This window comes from Sus scrofa, chromosome 14 (assembly GCF_054392235.1).
Source record: "Sus scrofa isolate SSC_HxYL_T2T_F1_AM1 chromosome 14, Sscrofa_HxYL_maternal_Yorkshire_Landrace_v2.0, whole genome shotgun sequence".
NCBI lineage: Eukaryota > Metazoa > Chordata > Mammalia > Artiodactyla > Suidae > Sus > Sus scrofa.
In genome coordinates, this window is record NC_139396.1 from 68864783 (window position 1) to 68889238 (window position 24456).

General features: G+C 44.1%; 1 protein-coding gene across 10 annotated transcripts in view; it reads left to right on the top strand.

The window, feature by feature from the left end:
- The window catches only part of OSBP2 (oxysterol binding protein 2), a 189292-nt gene that overhangs the window by 42270 nt on the left and 122566 nt on the right, over positions 1-24456 (top strand). For 7 of the 10 annotated variants that reach the window (XM_084993823.1, XM_084993824.1, XM_084993829.1 and 4 more), the window contains one exon: positions 3411-3619. In XM_084993823.1, the coding sequence (XP_084849949.1) occupies positions 3424-3619 (196 nt within the window). In that variant the 5' untranslated portion in view covers positions 3411-3423. Of the gene's footprint in view, positions 1-3410; positions 3620-18799; positions 18976-24456 lie in introns of those variants that run through there. The other 3 variants (XM_084993831.1, XM_084993833.1, XM_084993838.1) reach the window with 2 other exon arrangements.

A 24456-nucleotide genomic window follows, 5' to 3' on the forward strand; every position in this document is an offset into this window, starting at 1 on the left:
GGTAAAGCTTATCTACTGTATCTTCTGAAATTCTTTGGTTACTTTTTCATATCTCCCTGTTCTTATTTCACTTACCTGCTTCTGTTATATTAATTGTTGTACCTTTTATCAATGTTATTCCTTCATCTTTGCGAATCCTAAACCTATTTATATTCATTTATTTCATATTGTTCTCATGGTTCCATTTTGTCTGAAGTGATTCATCTTTCGAGCATTGACTTTGTTGGCTTCTTTATGTAGGTGATTTTCTTCGTGGGCTTTGAATTTTTATTTTCAGGCTGGTCTTGACTGGGAGGTCCTCCCTCCCTCTCTGAGCCTCAGGGAGGCTGTACTCTACTCTTCCTGGTCTAGTGATTTCTAAAGTGCCTCCACCCACCCCCTGGAGAATCTGGTCCAGAACCAGGCTTTATGATGCCTGGGCTCTGTCCTTCAGTGATCTTGGGGAATATCTCCAACCTAGTCACTGAGCCTAAGGGCAGGTGAGTTCAGATTCTGGCCATAAGACATCAGCTATGACCCTGGGCAGAACATGATGCAATATTAAATTTTTTAAAAATTTGAAATAACATAGACTTACAGAGAAGTTGAAAAAAATAGTACAGAGAGTTCCTATAATCTCTTCACTTAGCTTTCCCTAATATTAACATCCTCCTTCACCAAAGTACAGGTCAAAACCAGGAAATTAACACCCTTAAAATACTACTAACCAGGAGTTCCTGTTGTGGCTCAGTGGAAACAAATCTGACTAGCATCCATGAGGATGCAGATTTGATCTCTGGCCTCACTCAGTGGGTTAAGGATCCAGCATTGCTATGAGCTGTGCAGCTCGGATCCTGAGTTGCTGTGGCTCTGGTGTAGGCCAGTGGCTATAGCTCCAATTTGACCCCAGCCTGGGAACCTCCATATGCCTTATGTGCAGCCCTAAAGAGACAAAAAAATTTAAAAAAATAAAAAAATTACTACTAACCAAATCCAAGGATTATCAGTATTTCGCAAGTTTTTCCATATCTTTTTTCCTATTTTATAATCCAGTCCAGGATCCCACAGTACATTTAGTGATTTTCTATTTCCACGATTCCACCTACTTTTATCGAGGAAGATCTCTCCCTTTTCTCACGCTTATTTATCCCTTCAATTATTTACTTATATCAGTATGGACTATGGGTATTTATTTCAGTCAAAGCATTGCCATCCAGCACAGTAGCCACTGGATGATTTCTAGCCCAGTCCTGATTTCACCTACCAGGCTGCCTTCCACCTCCCATCTTGCACAAGGTACTTCTATTCCCTGTTTTCCATAGGAACTCCTGGAATTCTTAGTCTGTTTTGTTCCTGACATTAGGGGCAGGATGACCATTATTTCAGTCTTGGGATAAAAGTCTAAATCCTTAATATAAAGCACAAGTTGCTATGTACCTTTGATCCCTGCCTGATTTTCTAGCTTCATTTTTTTCTTGTCATGTCTCTTGTTCTCAGTGCTTTGGCCACATAGGACCTTTTTCTGTTCTTTGAAAGCTGTAAACTCCTCCTTGCCTCATAACCGTTGCCCCTGCTGTTCCTTCTGCCTAGAACACTATCACCACCACGACCCCCTCTGCTTTTGAGCTAAGGCATAGTGTCATTTTTATTTACTAAACTATTTAACACCTGAACAGTCTCTAGCCTGAAAGTCTTTATAACAGCAAGTTTCCAACAGCCATGCCCAGCTTTGCCATTTTGTAAATTAGAATCTGTTTCTTTCAAGCGGAAGATGTCAGCACCCAGGAACTGAACCTTTCTTCAGGTATAAACTATAGTCGACCCTTTAATTACATGGGCGTAAATAGCACAGGTCCGCTTATGAGTGGATTTTTTTTCAATAAATGTAGTACCTGGGAGTTCCTGTCATGGCTCAGTGGTTAACAAACCCAACTAGTATCCATGAGGATGCAGCTTTGATCCCTGGCCTTGCTCAGTGGTTTAAGGATCCAGTGTTGCTGTGAGCTGTGGTGTAGGTTGCAGACACAGCTTGGATCTGGCATCTTTGTGACTGTGGCATAGGCCAGCAGTTACAGCTCTGATTCAACCCCTAGCCTGGGAACCTCCGTGTGCCGTGGGTGCTGCCCTAAAAAGACAATAAGTAAGTAAGTAAATAAATAAATAAATGTAGTACCTGTATTTTCATTTTCAGATCTTTAAATTAATTAAGTGTATGGAAAAGTTTGGGTTCAGTTAGAGATCACAGTATATGGAATTAAAAGAACCAGAATTTGGGTCCTGATTCTATCCTAACTGCTTCAGCTTCCTGCCCTTGGGTGAGTCACTTATAAATTCATTTGTTTTTAAGGCGAGATGGCAGTATGCAGATTTCTGACTGCACAGGGGGTTGGATGCTTCTAACCCCTGTGTCATTCAAAGGTCAACTGCATATCATCTTCTCTAAAGAATGTAACCAAAGCAGGAGAGAATCAGAAATGGCAGCAGCTGTTCAAATGAAAGTTAAATGTCTTACTGAGTGTCAAGCTGTTTGACTTTGGAACTGGTAGGAGAATCAGGAAAATAGCAGATGATGAACAGCCAGAGAATATAAGTGAGCATCAAAGGGCAGCAGAATTGCCAATGATCTCCCACTACTGGCAGTGTTACGTGCTGACCAATCACGCTTCCTCTTCTAACATCCTCTGTGGAAAGATATTTGGTATGTCATGAGCGGGGGAGTGTTTGAATTTCCTGCGAGTGCTTAAAGGAGTGGATTAAGTAGATGCCGTCATGATAGTTGGATCTCAGTTTTCAGACACTGGTCACAGTTGGAAACAGCCCACTGTTAGTCACTTCCATTTCCCCTTACTTTGATACCATTAGCTCCATGATCTAGTAACCAGCAAAGGGTCAGTCCCTTGTCACGAGGAGCACTGTCAGCCCAGCTGTTGCCTTCATCACCTGGGGCCAGAGGAGAAGGTGGCTTCCTTGCTCTGTGGACCTTGGTTCCCAGGTTGCCCCTGGCAGGGCGTGCCTCTGGGTCTGGACCCTGCCCTTCAGGGTCTCTAATCTCAGCTTTGGTGGCAAGTTCACCCCCAGCTCCAGCTCTGTGGTCCTGAGACTTAGTGGAAAGAGCCTGGGATAGTGTCAGAGATCCGTGCTGCCTAGTAGGACCCTGGCAGTCACCCCTCTCCATTTCCTGGTGTCTCAGACCACAGAAAGCACACCCCACATGCATCATTGCTGTGGGCCCTCTGCCACTCTCCCCACTGAGTGTCCCCCAGTTAAGCCTCTACCAGTCCTTCCCGAGAGGCATTACCTCCCAGTGCTGACTCCAGGGCCTCTGCCAGCTCCAAGGATCTGAGATTCCAAGGCTGTGCCTTGAGGCTTTTTTCAGTTGAGAAGTATTGCATTTGGGAGCCTTACCCCATCCCTTCTCTTGCATCCTACAGAAATCAGGGTGAAATGGCCCACACCTGCCGTGGCACCATCAACCTGTCCACCGCGCACTTTGACATGGAGGACTCTTGCGGTATCGTGCTGACCAATGGGGCCAGGACCTACCACCTCAAGGCCAGCTCGGAGGTGGAGCGGCAGCAGTGGATCACCGCCCTGGAGCTGGCCAAGGCCAAGGCTGTCCGAATGATGAGCAGCCACTCAGGTAGCCAGTGCTTAATGCAGCGGGTGTATGTGCAGCATCGTGGGCCTGGAGAGAGTGGGAACTGAAAGCTTTGGGTGGGCAGTGGGGACCAGCAGACCCAGGCTAGTTCAGACCAACCTTGGAAGGTCAAGGTGCATGTTCTCCCTTCCCACTTAGCTCTGTTCGTCCTCAGCAGTGGGATGTTAAGTGGTTCAGGGTGGCTGGCAGATCTTGGGATGGAAATGTTTGCGGCAGACAGGGCTGTCTGTGTGTGCCTTTCTTTGGACAAATCTGTTCCTGGGCTTCAGTAGATCCTTCGGATGCTGTAGTGGGTCAGCTCCTAAAGCAGCAGTCGGGGTGAGAGACCAGGATGGCACACTTGTGCCTCGAGCCAGACCTTTTCTGAGGTCCATTTTGGGGACTGAAAACCTTTTAGCCAGAGCTACTGCCTTTGCCAGGGTGGAAGGTCAGCTCAGAAGTCCTAAGCAAGACATTTTATTTTCTACTTTAATACATTTATTTTTAATATGTAATGTCTTTCTAAGATTCATAAACCAATGATTTGAAAAGCATAAGCAGTGAAGTCTGCTCTTGACTCTTTTCATTTTTAAAAGTTTTATTGAAGTATAGCTGATTTACAATGTTGTATTAATTTCTGCTGTACAATGAAGTGATTCAGTTATAGATATACACAATCCATTCTTTTTCAGATTCTTTTCCCATGTAGATTATCACAAAATATTGGGTCGAGTTCTCTCTTCTGCCTTAACTCTTATTCCCAGCTACTCACCCCATTCTCCCACCCAGAGGCAACCAGAGCTACCAGTATCTTATATCTTTACATATGTGTTCAAATAGGTGCTTATTTTAAAATAAATAGAGTCCCCCACCTTGTTTTTTTTCCCCCATTTAGCAATAGTATATCTTGGACTTTTTTCCCTGTAACTACATGAAAAGTTTCCTCCTTGTTTTTATGACAGCACAGTACTTCGCTGTATGGATGTGCTCTACTTTATGTAACCTATAGCCTGTTGATGGACATTTAGGTAGTTTCACTGTGCTGCAGTGAGTAACCTTGCATTTCATTTCATGTGTGTACAAGCATAATGACGTTCTAAGACTTGGTGGTGCTGGGTCAGTGGGTTACCGAACATTTGTAATTCTGAGACACTATCAACCTGCCTTCCACAGGAGTCGTACCATTAGATGACTGCAGCCAGATGTGAGAATGCTGGCCTCTGCAATGCCCTGCCTGCCTAGAGAGATAGCAAATGTTTCTAATGGGTGAAAACTGGGTCCACACACAGGGAGGGGTGACTGGGAAGCTGTGCTCCTTTGGAAGTTATAAGCAAAAGGTCTACATAGACCTGTGTGGTTTGTTTAGGGAGGCAGGGCTCCAGGTGAGAAGGAGTTGCAGCCCTATTTTCCAGGATTATCTCAGGCTGGTTTCAGAGACAGTGAGTCCTGTGAAAGGAGCTCTAGCACAAAGCAGGGTGAGGGGCTAGTGACATCAGTCCCTGTGCTCAATACTCAGTCTCCCTGCATTGGGGTCTCTCCCCCAGCTAGCTTCTCAATGCACATGGAAGGTTATTGAGAATCGCACCGACCTTCTCTTTCAGTCTCACCCATTTGCAGTGTGGATCCTCTGTGATGACTCTTGGGGTCCATACTCTGTGACCTGGGTGTGTCAGCAGTGATGCTGACCTTGACAAGGGATCCCCAGGATACCACTCCATTTCCCAGAGAAGGAAGGTGTTTTGGTCATCTCAGGTATGGGCTACACTGAGAACCCCAACAGGACATGTGGTCTCAGTTTGGATGCCTATGGAAAGCTCCTGTGGAGGGGCTGGTGGTGTGACTGGGCTCAGGAAAACCCCAGTGACCAAGCGTGGAAGCATTGCTGGTCATGGAAGAACCAGCCTCCTCTTATCAGCTTCTCCTAAGTAAATACATACATACATCCATGCCTTATTTTTAGGAACTTACTGAAAATAATGTAGTAGGTAGGATTTATTGGATCCATCATTCTAAAACACTTTTCCTAGGGTAGGCAGCTGGAGGGGTTCCTTTTGCAGCTGGCATAGAAGTACTTTTTAACTCAGCTGGACAGTGCCAGGGATTGCTAACCTGGACCTCCTCTAGGAGCGGTTGGGACCCCTGAAGGAGCAGCCTCAGGCTTACCTTCCTTCATTTCATGCCCCTTAAGCATCATCAGAGGCTAGAGATGCAGCGCATGTCTTGTGTTCCCAAGGGGTTATCCTTCTGGGTAAGGATGCAGGATAGATATTCTGGCACAACTCAAGGTAACAATATGCTGTGTGTCAGTGAGAAATGGAGGGATTCCTCTCCTTTTGGTGTTTTGAAGCACAAATAAACTAATATACATGAAGGAGGAACGTTCAGGCAGGTACTGTGCTTTTATAGAAAGGTTGAGGAGTTCCCGTTGTGGCTTGGAGTTCCCGTTGTGGCTCGGTGGTTAACAAATCCGACTAGGAACCATGAGGTTTCGGGTTCGATCCCTGGCCTTGCTCAGCGGGTTAAGGATCCAACGTTGCCGTGAGCTGTGGTGTAGGTTGCAGACGCAGCTCGGATCCCGTGTTGCTGTGGCTCTGGCATAGGCCAGTGGCTACAGCTCCAATTCGACACCTAGCCTGGGAACCTCCATATGTCGCCGGTGCAGCTCCTGAAAAGGCAAAAAGAACAAAAAAAAAAAAAAAAAAAAAAAGAAAGAAAGGTTGAGGCCACCTTATTGTTTCTTGAAAAATAACATTTGTGGTGGCTTCTCTGCAAGGCAACCCTCTCCTCCCATACGTCTCAGGCTGATGTTGGAGAGTTGTGGTATGTAACTTTTTGCTTAGAGTGAGCCTCAGGTAGCCCTAAATGAGGGAAGACCACCTGGAGTAGTTCTCCTTGAGTCTGGCTGATGGTGACCAGCTGAGTCAAGGGCACAAACAAGACTCCAGGCAGATTCCTATAGGTCATCCTACGGCCTTTCTGTCCCTTCTTAGACTGTGGACAATCTCTCATCCAGCAGGAAGCCTACTTCCTACCTTCACTTACCTCTTGTAAGTGTTGCTCTCTAGCTTTTACTTCTGTTTACTTTTTACTTTTTATTACTCTCTAGCTTTTCTGCCACCCCCTAGTCCATGTGCCATTCTCTCTTACCTGGATGTCTGCAAAAGCCTCCTCCCTGTTTTCTTCCTTGTAGTCAGTTCTCCAAACAGCAGACAGAAGAATATGGTAAAAAAAAAAAAAAAAAAAAAAAAAAAAAAAAAAGGAATTCAGTCATACAACTGCACTGCTTACAACTTTGGGTGCTATGAACTGCCGAGACCAGCTCAGCAGGATGGGGCTGAAGAATGGGTGCTGTGGAACTTAAGGGAAAAAGTTAACATAAAACAAGACACAGAGACATTTATCTTAAGTAAAGGTGGGATGGGGCGGGGGGGACTCAAGGTCTCAGGGACCAAGAGCCCTGCCTCAAGAAACCATACAAGCTTTTATTGTGCTCTTTAAATGAGATCAAGTGAGGAGCGGCTATGGGTGGATGATATAGGGTTTGCTTACTATTATATAAGTTCTTTTACTATTTTAAAAGCCACTTATCTGGTAAAAGGTTAAGCTCTTACTCTGACCTCTAGGCACCTAACAGTTCTTAAGCTTAAGTCATTTACCAGCACTGTGACTGTTTTTCAAGCAGGAAGATGGGATAAAGTAAGGCAAGAAGATGGGATAAAGTAAAGAAGGTTTTCAAAGAAACAGGTTTGCAACAATGAACCAAATAAACTTAATGGACATATACAGAAGCTCCACACAAAACAACAGCAGAACAAAATTCTTCTCAGGTGTGTATGGAACATTTTCCAAGATAGACTATATTTTAAGCCAAAAACCAAGTTTTAATACGTTTTAAAGGGTTGAAATCCTACAAAGTATCTTTTCTAACCATGGTGGAATGAAGCTAGAAATAAATATTAGAAGAAACACTGTAAAATTCACAAATATATAAAAATTAGCACTCTTAAATAATGAATGGTTCAAAGGTGGAATCACAACAGAAATTTAAAAATACTTAATGATTATTGAAAATGAAATACAACATTCCAAAATTTATGGAATGCAGCAAAAGCAGTACTCAGAGGAAAATTTGTGGCTGTAAAAAGATATGTTAAAGGAGTTCCTGCCATGGCACAGTGGGTTAAGAATCTGACTGCAGTGGCTTGGGTCACTGCAGAGGTGTGGGTTTGATCCTCAGCCTGGCACAATGGGTTAAAGGGCCACAAGCATGGCTTGGCTTCAGTCCCTGGCCCAGGAACTTCCACATCCCATGGGTGTGGTCTTAAAAAAAAAAAAAAAAAAAGATGTGTTAAAAAAGAAGTAAAATATAAAGTCAATGGATAAAACTAAATCCAAAGCTAGCAGAAGGAAGGAAACAATAAATAAAAACAATCCAAGGTTGAGATAAATGAAATAAGAACAGAAAAATAATAGAGACAATCAATGAAACCGAAAGTTGGTTCTTTGAAAAGCCTGACAAAATTGTCAAATTTTTATCCAGACTGAATATAGGAAAAAAAGAGAGATGACTCAAATTACTAACATTAGAAATGAAAATGAGAACATAACTACTGACCTTTCAGAAATAAAGAGGATTATAAGATAATACTATGATCAACTGTATGGCAACAAATTCAATAACAGTTGAAATGAAAAAATTCCTAGAAACAGAAAAATTAAACTGACTAAAGAAGAAATAGAAAATCTTTACAGGCATGATAAGTAAAGCTATTGAATTAGTAATTTAAAAAAAAAATCTCCCCATAAAGAAAAGCTCAGGACCAGATGGCCTCACTGGTGAATTCTACCAAACATTTAAAGAAGAATTAACATCGGTCCTTCTCAAACTCTTCCAAAAAAGTAAAAATAAAGAGAGGGAAACACTTCCTAACTTATTCTACAAAGCCAGCCCTATACCAAAGCCAAAGACATCACTATAAAAGAAAACCATAGACCATTATCCCTTATGAATATAGATGCAAAAACGCTCAACAAAATGCTAGTAAACAAAATCTAACAGCATATTAAAAGGATTATACACCATTGCCAAGTGAAATTTATCCCAGGAATGCAAGAGTGGTTCAATACAGGAAAACCAATCAATATTATATACCACATTGATTGAAGGAAAAAAATCCCTCATGATTATATCAACTGATGCAGAAAAAAAGATTTGACAAAATCCAACACTCTTTTATGATAAAAACACTCAGCAAACTCTGAATAGAAGGTAACTTCCTATATGATAAAGGGCATTTATAAAAAAAAAAAATCCCACAGCTAACATCATACTTAGAGGTAAAAACTGAAAGTTTTCTCCTAAGATCAGGAACAAGACAAGGATGCCCACCTTTACCATGGCTATTCAACATTGCGCTGGAAATTCTAGATAACCAATTAGGTAATAAAAAGAATCAAAAGGAAAAATTAGAAAGGAAAAAGTAAACTTTCTATTGGCAGATGGCATGATCCTATATATAAAATCTACACACATAAAAATTATTAGAGCTAATAAACAAATTCAGCAAAGCTTCAGTGCACAAGATGCACAAATACCACTTGCATTTTTATATATTAGCAATGAGTAACCCAAAAAGGAAGAAAATAATTCCATTTAAATATCATCACAGGAGTTCCGCCCGTGGCTCAGTGGAAACAAATCTGACTAGTATCCATGAGGACACGGGTTGATCTCTGGCCTCACTCAGTGGGTTAAGGATCCGGCATTGCTGTGAGCTGTGGTGTAGGTCACAGAAATGGCTTGGATCTGGTGTTGCTGTGGTTGTGACATGGGTTGGTGGCTACAGCTCCAATTCGACCCCAACCCCAACTTCCATAATGCAGCCCTAAAAAGACTAAATAAATAAATAAATAAATAAAATCACAAATAATAAAATACTGAGGAATAAATTTAACCAAGGAGATGAAGGGCTTGTTCACTGAAAACTAAAAACAGTTACTGAAGGAAATTAAAGAAAATCTAAATAAATGGAAAGACATCCCATCATCGTGGATGGGAAGACTTAATATTATTAAAATGTTATACTCCCAAAGCAATCTATAGATTTAGTGTGATCCCTGTCAAAATTCCAATGGTCTTTTTTCCCCCCAAGGTAGAAGAAAATCCTAAAATTTATAGGGAATCAATTGCAAGGAACCCAAAGTAGCTAAAACCATCTTGAAAAGAAGGGAAAGTTAAAGAACTCTTTCTAGCTTCAAAACTTACCACAATGCTATGTAATCAAGATAGTTTGGTACTGACATAAGGATAGACATGTATAGATCAATGGAATAAAATTGAGAGTCCAAAATTAAACCCATACATATACAGTCACTTGAGTTTCAACAAGGGTACCAAAATCATTCAACGAGGAAAGGATAGTCTCTTCAGCAAATGATGCTGAGATAACAGGATATCCACATGCAAAAGAATGAAGTTGGATCCCTACCTTACATCATACACAAATACTAATTCAGAATGCATCAAAGAGCTAAGTGTAAAGGCTAAAACCATACAACTCACTGAGGAAAAAAAGTAGTAAATACTCATGATCTTGAATTTGGCAATATTTTTAAGATATGACATCAAAAGCACAAGCAATGAAAGGGAAAACAAAATGGATAAATGGGACTTTATCAAAATTTGAAATATTTGTCCAATTAAGGAGTACTATCAAGGAAAAAAAAAAGACAATCCACAGAGTAGGAAATTTGCAAAGCATATTTTGGATGAATTAGTATCCAGAATATAAATGAGAAAAGTATTGAATAGACGTTTCTCCAAAGAAGAAATACACATAGCCAATAAACACCTGAAAAGAGAATCAATATTATTAGTCATTAAGGAAATGCAAATCTAAACCACAAGATAACAACTTCACATCCCTTAGAATGGCTGTGATCAAACACGCAACAACAATGGAAAGTGGCAAGTGCTAGCAAGGATATGGAGGATTGGAGCCTTCGTACATGGCCAGTGGGAATGTAAAATGGTGCAGCCACTGTGGAAAATGTTTTAGTGGTTCATCAGTACTACCCATATGATTCCAGCAATCCTGCTCCTGTGTATATACCCCAAAGAACCAAAAACGAAAGTGTCAACAAGTTTTTGTTCAAACAAGAACTTGTACATGAATGTTCCAGGACTCACCACAAGAGCCAAAAGGTGGACACAGCCCAAATGTCCATCAGTGGATGAGTGAATAAACAAAGGAGATCCCTCTACACAATGGACAGATGCTGCAACATGCATGAACCTTGAAAACATGTAAGTGAAAGAAGCCAGACACAGAAGATCACATATTGTATGATTCTGTGTATATGAAATGTTCAAAATAGGCAAATCCATAGACAGAAAGCAGGTAGGGGTTGCCAGGAGTTGAGGGGCAGGGAATGACTGCCTAATGGGTACAGGGTTTCTTTCTTTCTATGAAAATATTTCAGAGCTAGATAGCGGTGATAATTGCACCACATTATGATTGTACAAAGTATCACTGAATTGTGCACTTAAAAATGGTTCAAGTGGGACTTCCCCTGGTGGCTCAGCGGTAACAAAACCGACTGGTATCCATTAGTACGTGAGTTCAATCCCTGGTCTTGCTCACTGGGTTAAGGATCCAGTATTGCCATGAGCTGTGGCGTAGGTCACAGATACGGCTCGGATTCTGTGTTGCTGTGGCTGTGACGTAGGCTGGCAGCTGTAGCTCCAATATGCTGCCCTAAAAAGCAAAAAAAAAAGGTTAAAATGTGGAGTTCCCTTGCAGCACAGTGGGTTGAGGATCAGGCATTGTCACTGCAGCATCTTGGGTCAGTGCTGTGGCATTGGGTTTGATGCCTGGCCTGGGAAATTTTATGTGCTCTGGGAGCAGCCAAAAAAAAAAAAAAAAAAGTTGGAGTTCCCATCATGGCGCAGTGGTTAACGAATCCGACTAGGAACCATGAGGTTGCGGGTTCGATCCCTGCCCTTGCTCAGTGGGTTAACGATCCGGCATTGCCATGAGCTGTGGTGTAGGTCACAGACGCGGCTCAGATCCTGCGTTGCTGTGGCTCTGGCATAGGCTGGTGGCTACAGCAACGATTCGACCCCTAGCCTGGGAACCTCCATATGCCGTGGGAGCGGCCCAAAGAAATAGCAAAAAAAAAAAAGACAAAAAAAACAAAAAAAAAAACAAAACAAACAAAAACAAACAAAAGTTAAAATGTTAAATTTACCTGCAAGGAGTCAAGTGCCCAAGGTATCTGAAAGACAAAGGGAAAAACTGCTTTCTCTGTCTCAAGATGACCTGCCTCCAATAACATACATTTCCTTGAAATGTGGTTCAATGGCCCCAGAGGGCTGCATCTCTGGGAAGGCAGCCACTCTCCCCTCTAGGTGGGGACATGCCATCGGTAGGTGCAAAGGGACAGGCTATGATCATCCGTGGGGTGCCTGCACCTCCTAATGGGATGTCTTTGTCAGGTGTCCATGCGGGAACTGTGGCCCTTTCCCTGCCAGCCCCGGCCCAACTGTGGGCCTGCCTTAGAGCCCAACACTCCTGGAAACCTCCCCCTCAGCTGTACAATCACCTCTGCTTCCAGGAGCCACTGTCCCCTTGGGCACTTGAAACTCGGCCTTTTGAGTTTTTCCAGTTTTGTATTTGCAGCCTTAATTTACCAGTTGCCTAAAATGGGCAGAAGGAAGGAACACTATTTCCAGGCCACAATAATTTTTATTATATATTTATATTTTAAAATCTGCACAGTATGTGTGCTTATATATTAACCTTTCAGAAGGAAAGAACATCATTCAAATGAAACAATCTTATAATAAACCCAAACTTCGTGAATGAGGCATAGCAGCTCCCACAGAGGTTAGAGTGACTTGCAGGTGAATTAGTACAGCCTAAGATGGGAAGCTGTCAGTGCAGGCGAATAGCGCCAGGGATGGCTATCCATAGGAGGTGAGACCTGGACTGGGTTTGAAGGATAAAGATGAGTTTGAAATGTGGAGATGGAAGTTCCCATTGTGGCTCAGCGGAAATGAATCTGACTAGCATTCACGAGGACGGAAGTTCGATCCCTAACCTTGCTCAGTGGGTTAGGGATCTGGTGTTGCCATGAACTGTGGTATAGGCTGCAGATGTGGCTTGGATCCCATTTTGCTGTGGGTGCGGCATAGGCCAGCAGCTACAGCTCCATTTGACCCCTAACCTGGGAACCTCCATATGCTATGGGTGCAGCTCTTAAAAAGACAAAAAGAAAAAAAGAAAAAAGAAATGTGGAGATGGAGGTGAGGAGGTTAGGGAGGAAGACTGTCCAGGCAGTGGGAATGACTGGAGCAAAGGAGCGGATGTGTTCAGGTTCCTTGGTGTTCTCTGTGGCCGTGGGCACTGTGTACTTGTGGGCCACATCACCCCTCAGCCCAGCAGTCTGCTGGGGAGGTTCAGGATCAGCCTGGTGAGGGTGGCCTCTCTGCTTCCTCCCTCAGGGCTGAGGGGGTCAGCTGGAGACAACCTCTTCACCTGCATAGGTCACAGCCACTGAATGGTCATGCTTTCTGCCCACTATCAGAATGTTTTCCCCAAGGATCATTGGCAAGTCAAAGATGTCTGTTCTCACAAATAATATTCATCCTCATCTTGGAAGTCCTAGCCAGTATAATAAAGCAAGAAAAAGAAATCAAAGGCATTCAGATTAGAAAGGAGGAAACAAAACTACCCCCATTTGAAATGACATGATGGCTTTGTAGAAGATCCCAAGAAATTTACAAAAATACTCCCTTAGAATAAGTGAGCTTAGCAAGGACACACTATTCAAGATCAATATACTATACATATTTGTATGTACTAGCAATGAACAATTGAAAACCAAAAATTTTTTAAATCATTTATAATGCCCCCATGATATACTTAGATATAAATATCACAGAACATGGATAGTATCTATATACTGAAAACTATAAACTGCTAATGAAAGAAAAGGCCATAATAAATGGAAAAACACACAATGCTCATGGCTCAGAAGATTCAACAAAGATGTCAGTTCTCACCAACTTGATTATTATATTTAATGCAATTCCAATTAAAATCCCAGCAAGACTTTTTTTTAATACAGACAAACTTATTATAAATTTATTTATTTATTTGCTTTTTAGGGCCGCACCCCCAGCATATGGAAGTTCCCAGGCTAGGGGTTAAATCGGAGCTGCAGCTCCTGGCCTACACCACAGCTACAGCAACATGGGATCTGAGCTGCATCTGTGACCCACATCACAGCTCACAACAATGCCCAGTCCTTAACACAGAGTGAGGCCAGGGATGGAACCTGCATCCTCATGGATACTAGGATTTTCTTCCACTGCACCAAAATGAGAACTCCCTCCCACTTATTATAAATTTTAATGGAAAGACAAATGAACTAGAATAGCTGAAACAATTTTGAAAAAAAGAATAAAGTGGGAGTAATTGCCCAATTTAAAGACTTATTATAAAGAAACTATAATCAAGATTGTGGTGTTGGCAAAGAGACAGATACACAGATTGATGGAACAGAATAGAGAGTCCAGAAATGAACCTACACAAATGTAGTCAGTTGAATTTTGACAAAAATACAAAAGCAATTGAGAAAGGATAGTCTTTCCAACAAGTAATGTTAGAACAAATGGACATCTATATGTTAAAAAAGGAAGCTTGATCTAAACGTGCCACATGTATAAAAATTAACTCAAAATGTATAACGCAAAACTATAACACTCTTGGTAGAAAACATAAAAGAAAACTTTTGTGACCTGAGATTAAGCAAATAGTTATTAAACATGACATCAAAAGCATAACCCATAAAAGAAAAAAATTGATAAACTGAACTTCATTGAAATAATTTTTTTACTCTGCAAAAGACACTGTGAAGAGAATGAAAAAATAAGCTGCAGACTAGCAAGTCATTCATTCAACAAAAGACTTGTATCCAAAATACATAAAGAATTCTCAAAACTCAATGGTAAAAACACAGACAACCCCTTCAAAGCTCAGAGAATGAGTAAGTGAGTTCAGTAAGGTTATAGGATATAAGGTCAACACAAAAATCAACCATATACTACCTATGTACTAGCAAAGAACATGTGAGGACAGAAATTTAAAATATAATACCACTTATAATTACTTCCTCAAAGTGAAATACTTCAGTATAAGTCTAACAAAACATGTACAGGATCTGAATGCTAAAAATTACAAAGGTCTGATGAAAATGTATCAAAGAATACCTGAAGAAATGGAGAGACATAACATGTCCCTGAGTTGGGAGATTCAATAGGGTGACATAGGTAAGATGTCAGTTCTCCCCAAATCAATCTATAGGTTTTTGAGATCTATCAAAATCCCAGCAAGATTTTTTTGTAGCTTCTTCTAAAACTTATATGGAAATACAAAGGAACTAGAATAGCTAAAACGATTTTTAAAAAGAATAAAGTCAAAGAAGTAACTTTACCTGAAGTTGACTTACTCTGTAGCTGGAATAATCAAGACAGTGTGATGCTGGTGGAGGAACAGAGACATAGATCAATAGAACAGAGCAGGAAATCCAGAAATAAACAAACACAAATACACCAAATTGATTTTTGACAAAGTTGCCAAAGCAGTTTAATGGGGGAAAGATTGTTTTCTAAATACATGCTGGAGTAATTGGATATCAAAAAAATGAACCTCAACCTAAGTATCATATGGTATATAAAATTAATTCAGGGGAGTTCCCGTTGTGGCACAGTGGTTAACGAATCCGGCTAGGAACCATGAGGTTGCAGGTTCGATCCCTGGCCTTGCTCAGTGGGTTAAGAATCCAGCATTGCCCTGAGCTGTGGTGAAGGTTGCAGACGTGACTCAGATCCCTTGTTGCTGTGGCTGTGGCGCAGGCCGGCTCCAATTTGACCCCTAGCCTGGGAACCTCCATATGCCGCAAGAGCGGCCCAAGAAATGGCAAAAAGACAAAAATAAATAAATAAATAAGTAAATAAATAAAATTAATTGAAAATGGACAATGTAAATGTAAAATGTAAAACTATGAAACTTTCAGAAGAAAACATAGACTATCTTTGGGACCTAGGGCTAGGTGAAGAGTTTTTAGACATGAGAACAAGTTTAAGACATGAAACGCACACTCCATAACAGAAAAATTAATAAGTTGGTCTTCAAAATTAAAAACTATTGCATTGCAAGACCTCATTAAAAGAATGAAAGGACAAAGAACAGATTGGGAGAAAAATTTACAAGCTGCTTGTCTGACAAAGGACTAGTCTATAGATATAAAGAACTCTTAAAACTCCACAGTAAAAATACAAGTACTCTAATTATAAAATGTGCAAAAATATGAACAGCTATTTCACTGAAGAGTAGATACACATGGCAAAGAAGCACATGGAAAGGTGTTCATTATCATTAGCTGTTAGAGAAACAAATTCAGATCACTGTGAGATAGTCACTATACGTTATTAGAACAGCTAAAATAAAAACTAGTGATAATACTAAGTGCTGGTGAAGATCTGTCATACATTACTGGTGGGAACATAAAATGGTACAGTTACTCTGGAAGACAATTGGGAAGTTTCTTTAAAAATTAAACATACAGGAGTTCCCATCGTGGCGCAGTGGTTAACGAATCCGACTGGGAACCATGAGGTTGCAGGATCGATCCCTGGCCTTGCTCAGTGGGTTAAGGATCCGGCGTTGCTGTGAGCTGTGGTGTAGGTCGCAGACGTGGCTCGGATCCTGAGTTGCTGTGGCTGTGGTGTAGGCCGGTGGCTACAGCTCTGATTGGACCCCTAGCCTGGGAACCTCCATATGCCACAGGAGTGGCCCTAGAAAAGACAAAAAAAAAAAAAAAAAAAAAATTAAACATACAATTACCATATGACCCAGCAACCACAACCTTACACATTTATCCCAAAGAAATGAAAACTTATGTTCAGACAAAAACCTGCACACAGATGTTCATAGCAGGGTTATTTTTAATAGCAAAGGAGTGGAGACTTCCCACATGCCCTTCAGTGGATTGAACAAACCCTGGTACATCCATACACAGGAATACTACTTGGCAATCACCGTGAATAAACTCTTGATGCATGCTGGACGGACCTCAGAGCCATTATGCTGAGTGAAAGAAACCATTCTCAGAAAGTTGTATGATTCCATTTATTTTCTAGAAAAGGCAGAAACTAGAGATGTAGTTATTAGGGCTGAAGGGAAGGAGCGACACAAAGTTGTAGTAGGAGGAATTGTTTTTGTGGTGATGTCCTATGTCCTAGTTGTGGAGATGTGTCATGAATCTATACACGTGTTAAAATGCATAGAACTGTACAGCAACAAAAAATGTGCTGTATGTTAACTTGAAAATAAAATGCAGAATTCCTGCTGTGGTGCAATGGGATTGGCGGGGTCTTGGGAGCACTGGGACAAAGGTTCGATCCCCGGCCTGGCACAGTGGGTTAAGGATCTGGCTGCAGCTTAGGTCACAAATGTGGCTTGGATCTGATCCCTGGCCTGGGAACTCCATATACTGCAGGGCGGCCAAAAAATGGGGAAAAAAAAGAAAAGCAAAGAAAATGCAATTTTGACCTCTGTTCCTTCTCTGCTCTCCTTGTTCTCCAGACCTGTCCAGCTTCTTCTCTCCTTATCAGCACACCATCTTGCTGCCAGGCCAACTTGCAAACTGAACCTCTCACTTACCAACCCGCTCCTTAGCACCCAGCCCCCTCCTACACCCTCTTCCTCTTAGGTTTGCTTACCCTTCAAGAAGTGGCCATTCTGGAAACCTTCCTTTAGCCAAAGGTCCCCTGCCTGAGCAGAAGCTTGCTCTCTGCCACCTGGCTCAGCCCATTGTGAAGGTAATGTGGCAATTCCTGTGAGCACAGGCTCCTGGAGTCTCTGTTTGTCAGCCCACTGGAGGCTTTAATTATGTGCCTACCAGCATCCTTCCAATTCAAAGATTTTTTTTTTTTTTTCGCTATTTCTTGGGCCGCTCCCATGGCATATGGAGGTTCCCAGGCTAAGGGTCAAATCGGAGCTGTAGCTGCCAGCCTACACCACAGCCACAGCAACTCAGGATCCGAGCCTCGCTTGCAATCTACACCACAGCTCACGGCAATGCCGGATCCTTAACCCATTGAGCAAGGCCAGGGATCCAACCTGCAACCTCATCATTCCTAGTCGGATTCGTTAACCACTGAGCAACGACGGGAACTCCTCCAATTCAAAGATTTTTAAGTCAGTGGGAAACAGCCAGCCTGGCTTCAAACTATGGCTCCTTTAGTAGCTGTGTGACCTGGGTGAAGTGCTTGCTGTTTGTTGCCTCATTCTCTCATCTGTAAAGTGGGCTTGATAATAGAACCACCCCTTAGAGGTGCTGTGAGAACTTAGACAGCACATGAAATGAACTTGGCAAATGCTCAAGAAAAGTCAGTTGTAGTTATTGATAATAGTCACTTTGACAGCTTTAAAGTACAGGTTCCCTGGTCCCCCTGCTGTGATAAATGTGAATGAATGAGAGCAGCATTGAAAGAGGGGGAGTTTAAAAAAATAATAATAAAAAAACCTCCCTGTATAGGATTGCCAGATTTAGCATATAATAATACATGTCACCAAGTTTAATTTGAACTTCAAACACACAACAAATAATGTGTCCAATGTAATAGTTGGGACATAATTATACTGACTTTTTTTACTGTAATTCTCGGGTAAATAGTGTCCTATATTTTATCTCCCTGCATTTAGCTGCATCCTCACGGACACTGATGCTCAGCCCCACTTGGGAGATCAGGTCTCAACTCACTGGCTGGGGTCTGAAGTTGAACTTCTCAGACAGAAAATAGAGCGTTTTCTTCCACTTGACACAAGGGGGAGCTAGGGGATGATTTGTTTCCTTTCTTTGCTTTTAAATCAATGCCTAAGGAAGCGCCAGTAGGACAGCCAGTTAGCAACCTACCTCTCAGTACTAGTGAATCATTTTCGAAAGATTTTCAGGTCTGCCTCCCAGCAGGGAGTTCAGGGGTGCACCCAGAGCAGACCCCCCCTCCCCTTACTTCCAGGGGGCTAATCTAACCCTCAAGACTCCCCCTCTCCTGCCCTGCTTGCCCAGGCTGACCTGCCCCACATTGATGTCATAGCCCTATTCTGATATCACAGCCCAGCACTTGGAATTATCCCAGGCAGCCCAGATTCTGCCCTTAGAGCAACCGAGGCCGGCGTCTGAGCAGGGGGTGAGAGGGGCTTGGGTGGCTGGTGGCCCTAGGGCCTAACCCTAAAGAACATCTGGGCAGCCTGCCATCCTGTTGCTTCAAAATGAAAATCCTCTAAAAGGTAGGCCTTGGAAGGCTTTTCCACTGTCCCTGATAGCTGTGGTCCCCCAAGGTGAAAATAAATCCTTGGGGACTATGTGTGTGTGTTGTGGGGCGGGGGGGGGGGTGCGGCGCTGGGGAGGGGGCTGCTGTTCTGGCTCTGGGAGCAGCTCCTGGAAAACCTGCTGTCTTTGTGCCTCGGGATGCAAGTGGCCTAGAGAAGTGGAGGTCTCACCTTGGTCCACTCAACACTCTTTCCATTCAAAGGAATGGCCTCCTGAAATGTGGAGTATATGACTTGGGGGGACTGTTCCTCAGTGCTCAGAGAGCACCTGCAGGTACTGAGCCCTGGTGGCTTCCCCTGGGGCGGCCTACCCCCCCCCTCCCCTCCCTTTCTCCTCCTTCCTTCTCCCCCTCCTCCTCAGATGGTGCCCAGATGCAGTTGGCCTCCTCCTCCTTGTTTACTGTAATTCTCATGTAAATAGTGTCCTATATTTTATCTCCCTGCATTTAGCTGCAGATGCAGATGCAGAAGCTGGGTGGGGATCTGGGTGTGTCCATCTCAGGAAAAAGGGCAAACATAGCCACATTCAAGCTATTAACCTTCAGACCCTGGGTCCCAAGGAAGAGAAGCCCAGCTGGACAGAAGGTGTAATTAGCCTCTTGCGAGCTCATTAAGTTAGTGAAATATTGACTGGCATGGATTAAACAACATTCACACACAAACCCTGAATAACCTCTAATTTTGGTGGGCATGAAGGCTGCTGGGGTGAGCATGATGAAATTCTCCGAGGGAGGGGGGCATTGAGATTCTGGTCAGATGCAGATGGTGCCCAGGAACCCCCATGTTTAATACACATTCCATGCGGTGCTCCTGCTAGCACCCCATGGATCTCATTTTAAGAAACACGGTCTGCTCAGACACCTGGACGGCTTGCTACAGCTGGCTTGCTTCCCCCATTTCCAAATTCCATGTTTTCCATGGGATGAGGGCTAACTCTGTTTTAACTACCACATATTTTTTTAATGCACTGAATCCAGAGAGGGACAGTATGGGCCATTCACCAGTACACTTGAATCTGAATCCTTGGCCCCCATCTTCTAGGTGTAGGGGCACCTTTTCTCCACCTGAGAAGAGGGATTATGTTTGTATTGGGGGTGCCATGCCCTTCACTCATCAGAGACTCTTTCTTCATGGTCCTCACCTGGACTGAGAGACTGGTGTTTGGATCTGGAGCCCCCTGTGGTCTCAGAATTTCCCTCCAGGCTTCTGGTCCAGGTGGGAGGCAGGATGTGTCCTGGCCCATGGTCCATGGTTCTCAGGTTGCAGGACAGACAGGTTAACTTCACCCAACCCCCCCAAAATGTGGATGGGTCAGCCTCTTTTCCCCTCAGTCTCTCCTCTGCCCTGACTCACTCCTGGGCAACCTCATCCAATAAGACCAAGGGAAGAACAGGGGGCAGTTAAGATTTTCCCTCATCGTTGTCAGCACAGGAAGCCAGGCTCACTTGGTGCCACATGCCCACTCTGGTGTTTGGGGAGATAAAAATCTGTGCCCAGTTTGAGAAATGAGGCCTTGGGGATTTTGTTAAAAGAGAATCCCCCCTCTGCGTCCTGAGGGCTCATTGCAAGGCGTGCCAGTCACTTTTACTTTGTAGCTTCAGCAGTGCCTTGCATGGAGTTATTTTTCAAGAAACCTGTCAGTTGAAAGAGGTGCAGGTAAAAGCCTCAGGTAGCACGGTTAACTCAAGGATGCTGCAGAACCCTGGGGATGGGATTTTTTAAAAACCCTTTTTGTTGTTATGGAAAATTTAAGACATAACCAGAAGCAGACAGAAGTCTCAGGAACTGGCACATACCCTTCACCATTTATCAACTCAATCTTGTTAATACGCCTCCACCCTCTTCCCTAATCCTGTATCATTTTGAAGATTTGTCAGTATTTCAAGATGTATCTTTATAAAATAGAGATTTCTAGCAGCTTCTTTGTGGCACAGCAGGTTAAGCAACTGGTGTTGTCACTGAAGTGGCTGGGGTCGAGATGTTGTGGAGGGGGTTCGATCCCTGGTCTGGGAACTTCCACATGCCGTGAGCATGACCAAGATAGGGATTTCTTTTTAAAAAATTAAATATATTCAAGGTACTGTTATCTCATCTGAAAAATTAACAGTGCATTGCACTGAGGTTGTTTAAAGGAACCTCTACTCTCCCTGGTGACTTCAAGGGTGTGAGGGAGCTCAGAAAGGGGGTACAAAGCCTGAGAAAGGGGGACACACAGGTGCTTCCAGCGGAGAGGATGGGGCCTTCTTCAGAGTCTGAGGAAATCAAAGGGGAAGTTAGCGCCCTTCAGCTGGGAGAAAATTCTGGCCCTTCCCAAAGAAGTGGGGCTTGGCACAGAGCAGAGGTCCTGGAAGGATGCAAACCCTAGATGGCCTGGGGGTGGGGGAATGGAGGGTGGGTGGGCCGGGGTGTGCCTGCAGGGTAAGGGGTGGGGCCTGACTTGGAGTCAGTTCTTAAGTACCCACATTATCAGAGGCACCAGAAAGGAACTTAGCAGAGTGACGGTATTTTGTTGTGTAAGAGGTGTTGACAATGTGGATTTAGATGTGATCCCATGACCCATACAGATGGCAGCGGCTCCCCCCCACCGGCCGCCCGCCCCAGGGACAGGTATAAAAAATCAGTGCTGGCTGGAGAGGCTCAGGGTAACTGGGTCACCAGCAAGTTCTCATGTACATGCAGAATTTGAGCAGATTGATGTTGGGTTCTCAGAGGAGCTGGTTGGATTTTCACATTGAGGGCAGTGTCTGTTCTGACCTCACATCTTCCCACAGGACCCTCTGCCTGCCAGCGAAGCCCAAGAGGTAGCCCAGAGGTGGCCTCTTTATTCCAGTAGAAAAACAGGCATTCTGAAATGTGTTTGTATTAGGGGTGGTCCTCATAGGAATATTACGTCAGAGTCATTTGACCAAAAAGTAGACGAAAAAATCACTTGTGTGTATTTGATGCATTCTTACCATTGAGATGCTTTAAGCATCATTTTCCTGCTAGGGCAATTATCCTGATGACTCATTGCTTCCTTTGCAACTATAGGGCATAATAGGACTTATCTTTGTAATTATCTGGTTCCAAAGGCTTAAGCTTTGTTGCCATTTCAGTGTTAGCTTGCTCCTGGGTCTGTGGACCTAAGGACCAGCCTTTGATGTGGGCAGGGCTAGCAGCTCACTGTCACCTGAACCCAAGGCCAGCAGGGCTGGGATAGTTTCTTGGGTTCCTCCTGCACTTTGCTTTGGCAGCTTGAGCTGTCTTGGAGATAAACTTTGAAAGGTCCAGGTGAGATCCTCTGAGCTGTGGGACTGAAAGACAGGGCTCTGTTCCCCCTGCCCCCCAAGGCAGTTGCTGAGGCTCATCTGCATGATGGTACAAAGGGGTGTGGCTTAGTAAAAGGGGTGCAAAATTTGGAATCTTGGCTTTGCTTTGAGTCACTGTGTGATTTTTTTTTTTCAAACAAGGCCCTCAACCTCTCTAAGCCGCAATTTTTTTTGTCACTCAGAGGGAGGCCTAATGCCTATATCCTGAGATGGTCATGAAGGTAAATAATAATAATCGCCACAACAATAATAAAATAATACAAAACCCCAGACCCTGACCCTTACTCCCTCCCTTCTTCCTGAAGGAACCAGGGCTGGGTACCTGCTCCAAGCTGCTCCGGGAGAGGGAACGCATGGTACAGTTGACTAATACCAGTTGTTATCACTACCCACCCACCCTGGGTCTCAGCTGGATCTTTAATTGGCAGTAGGTCTGTGTGTGATAGTGTCGTGCACATGGGGACATCTCACTGCACTGGAAACACCTTTATAGGCAGAGAGCTCTCTGTTAATCTCTGCTAATTCTTTTTTTTTTTTTTTTTTTAATGGCCACACCCTCAGAATGTGGAAGTTCCCAGGCTAAGGGTTGAATTGGAGCTACAGCTGCCAGCCTACACCATAGAGCCATGTCTGACCTACACCACGGCTCACGGCAATGCTGGATCCTTAACCTATTGAGCAGGGCCAAGGATCAAACCTGCATCCTTGTGGATACTGGTTGGGTTTGTTACTGCCGAGCTACAACGGGAACTCCTACTAGCTCTTTTTTAACTTAAAATTTTTTTTTCATGGTTTTCCGTTCAGGGTCAGTTGGTTGGCAGGGAACAAGAACCCACTCAAAGTGTCACAAGTGAAAGCAGGGGCTTACGCAGCCTGCTGGAGGGACAGCTGCTCTCTCTGGCTGTCCCAGGGTCCCCTCTGTCTCCATTTCTTCTGCAGACTGGATTCTGACCTGCCCTGGCTGTGCCTGGCCTCATGGCTTCTATCTCTGTGCCCCAGTTTCAAATTCTTGGGCAGGAGGACGTAGAGCACCTTAGAGCAGGTGGAACCAGCCCTGGTTCCATCAGGTGTGGCCGGGGCACTGAGGGTAGGTTGTGTTCAGATCGGAGGGGTGCCCCAAGTGTGCTTAATGAGGGAGCGTGAAATCCTGTTCCCTCTACTGGGTCCCCCTGAAACATGACCTTTCCTACAGGTCCTTCCCCGACCACCTCCAGCCTTCGTGGACTGGTCCCTCACTGCCACCCCCAGGAGCTGGCACAGGAAGAGAATGCGAGGACTCTTCTGGTCCTCATGAACCCATTAGATGAGAGTGGTGGGTTTTTCTTTCCACTGGCACCCACCTTACATTTTTCATTTCTTTGGAAGACAAATCAGAAATGCTCCACTGCTCGAGAAGAGGTGGCGTCTCTGGAGGAATGGACTTTCCATTTTAATGAGACTCCTCAGTCCTGGCCGGCTGCACCTGCCTGGGGAGCTGTGCCGCTGCAGTGAGCCCATCTTTCTTCATGGCTGTTAAAGCCGCAGGAGTGGGGAGGCCACATTGGCCCACGGGATGTCTTGTCACTGATAAGGCAGCTCTGTGTTGGCAGAGAACTCCAACGGACATTTTGTAAGCACAGCCAGAAGTGTCACCTTCAGGCCTGGCCCCAGAAGCCCTTCCCAGTGGCGGCCCTGCTGGCTCCAGGCCAGCCTGTAACTAGTTAGGCCTGGCTCTGAGGCCATCGTGAGGTCTGCTGTCCCTCTCCTCAGCTGGGTGACACCCTCTGTGGCCAGTGCTTCTCTGGCCTCAGGTTCCTGTCTGTAGAAGGGAAGTGACAAGAGCCCCTGGGCAGGTAGACAGTGGTGTGAGCTCCCTTTGCTACAGATTTTCATACATGGTGGCTATTGTTTCCTGAAGGCCCTTTTCCAGGACCCCCCGACCCTGACTCCGCACCCCAGGTCTGCTTCCCCACCCCCAGTGGTGCTCTCCTGGCCCTGGGTACCTCCTCCAGGCACTCACCACGTGAGTTATTATTCATGGGTGCACTTACCTGTTTATCATCTGATTTTCCTGGTCATCCACGGCCAAGGCCATGCTCGTCTCAGAGTAGACACCCAAGAACTCTTGGGTGGATGGAGGGAGGGAGAGAGC